The 1,448-nt window shown below is 38.9% G+C and overlaps 1 protein-coding gene across 3 annotated transcripts in view; it reads left to right on the forward strand.

Annotated features, from left to right (window-relative positions):
• The window catches only part of disp2 (dispatched RND transporter family member 2), a 29,677-nt gene that overhangs the window by 20,630 nt on the left and 7,599 nt on the right, over window positions 1–1,448 (forward strand). For all 3 annotated transcript variants that reach the window (XM_014014083.1, XM_014014069.1, XM_014014076.1), the window contains one exon: window positions 397–512. In XM_014014083.1, coding sequence (XP_013869537.1) covers window positions 397–512 — 116 coding nt within the window. The remainder of the gene's footprint in view (window positions 1–396; window positions 513–1,448) is intronic.

The following is a 1,448-nucleotide window of genomic DNA, read 5'->3' on the forward strand; positions in this document are numbered from 1 at the left end:
TTAGTGCTGCCCACCACTGCCTTTAGATCTAGAATTTATTATTTACATATATTATTTGACATTCGACATTTAGTAAAAATTAGAGAATGTAAGAACTGTGAGTTATTAACAATAAAACATTAGTGGAGGATTTTTAACTGGGATTTCACACCCAAAAAGTGATCTTAATAATGAAAATGTGTTGGTGACATGTTTATACATTTTATTTRACRCTTGGCCCCTCATAGTGTTCTTACTGTACTGTATTTTTGCCAACATTATCGTTGCGTGATGCTGATTAAATCACTGAACTGTCCCAGTGTGTCGAGTGGAATCAGTTTTCATGTTTATTTGTTTGTGTCTGTGTGTCTTGTGTTTGTGTGTTTAATCTGTGCGCTTGGCTCTCTGGTTCTTCAGGGCTTCGAGCCGCGGGGAACGTATCTTGGAGTTCGGCTCTTGAGTTTGTCCAAGCTGCAGGAGAACACCGGCCCCGGGAAAACTCTGTCTGTTTTACCACCGCACCTCAGAGAAAGGTCAGCAGAGACTTGAATGTGCTGATTTAAGACGAATAAAAGACGATCAGTTTAAAACATCCTGTCAGTTWTATCGGTTTGTTAGCAACATATCTCGTGAACCACTTGTTGGATTTTAAAGAAATGTTCAGGCATAATGATTCAAGATGGCCGCCACAGCCAACTGACCCTAGCGAACACAAAAACAAATGTCTATAATTCACTGTTTTACAGCAAATGAGCTAAAATTWGGTGTAGTTGTAACTGAGAACCATTCACAAAACATACTTCCTGAACTACTTYTTGCAATAGATCTTGGCTAAAATCCCAAGCAATAAATTTTGGTGTCAGTTCTATCTGTTAGCAAAATATCCGCTGATCCTTTCAGAAAGTAATAATCTTCAACTAATTAACGTTTGGAGCCCACYTGACACAAGATAGCTGCCACAGCTAATGGATATTACCAACACAAAAATACCTAAAACCTGGCCAAATTTACAGTTACTTAACTAAAATGTGATGTAGCTGAGACTCATCTACTGCACATACTGTACTTTGAGCTGTTTGTTCTTCTAAACTCTTCTAAAAAGAGTAACTTACCCCAAAATTAACTTTTTTCAGCTGATAAACTGTCTAGAATGTGTCTCAAATGTTATATAGTACTGTTTCTGTGCTAATTTAGATGTTTTTATGTGTATTTGTTCAAATCTGTAATATTTGGTCTAAAAACGTGTTTTTGCTGCTCATATGGGTAGAGCAGTGGTACTGCAGGCTAATTTGCATATTGGTTAACGGCTCTCCACTGTGACGTGGTTGTGCACAGTTTCGTCACAGCGGCTGTGTTCTGGTATATACAGTAAACCTCTCTCTAAGACACGCCCCTGCAGCAGTCAGAGGGTGGAGCTGTTAGCAAGCTTAGCATGATCGTCTGTTGACCTTCAGCACACACACACACAC

This window comes from Austrofundulus limnaeus, unplaced genomic scaffold, assembly GCF_001266775.1.
Source record: "Austrofundulus limnaeus strain Quisiro unplaced genomic scaffold, Austrofundulus_limnaeus-1.0 Scaffold2, whole genome shotgun sequence".
Classification (NCBI taxonomy): Eukaryota; Metazoa; Chordata; class Actinopteri; order Cyprinodontiformes; family Rivulidae; genus Austrofundulus; species Austrofundulus limnaeus.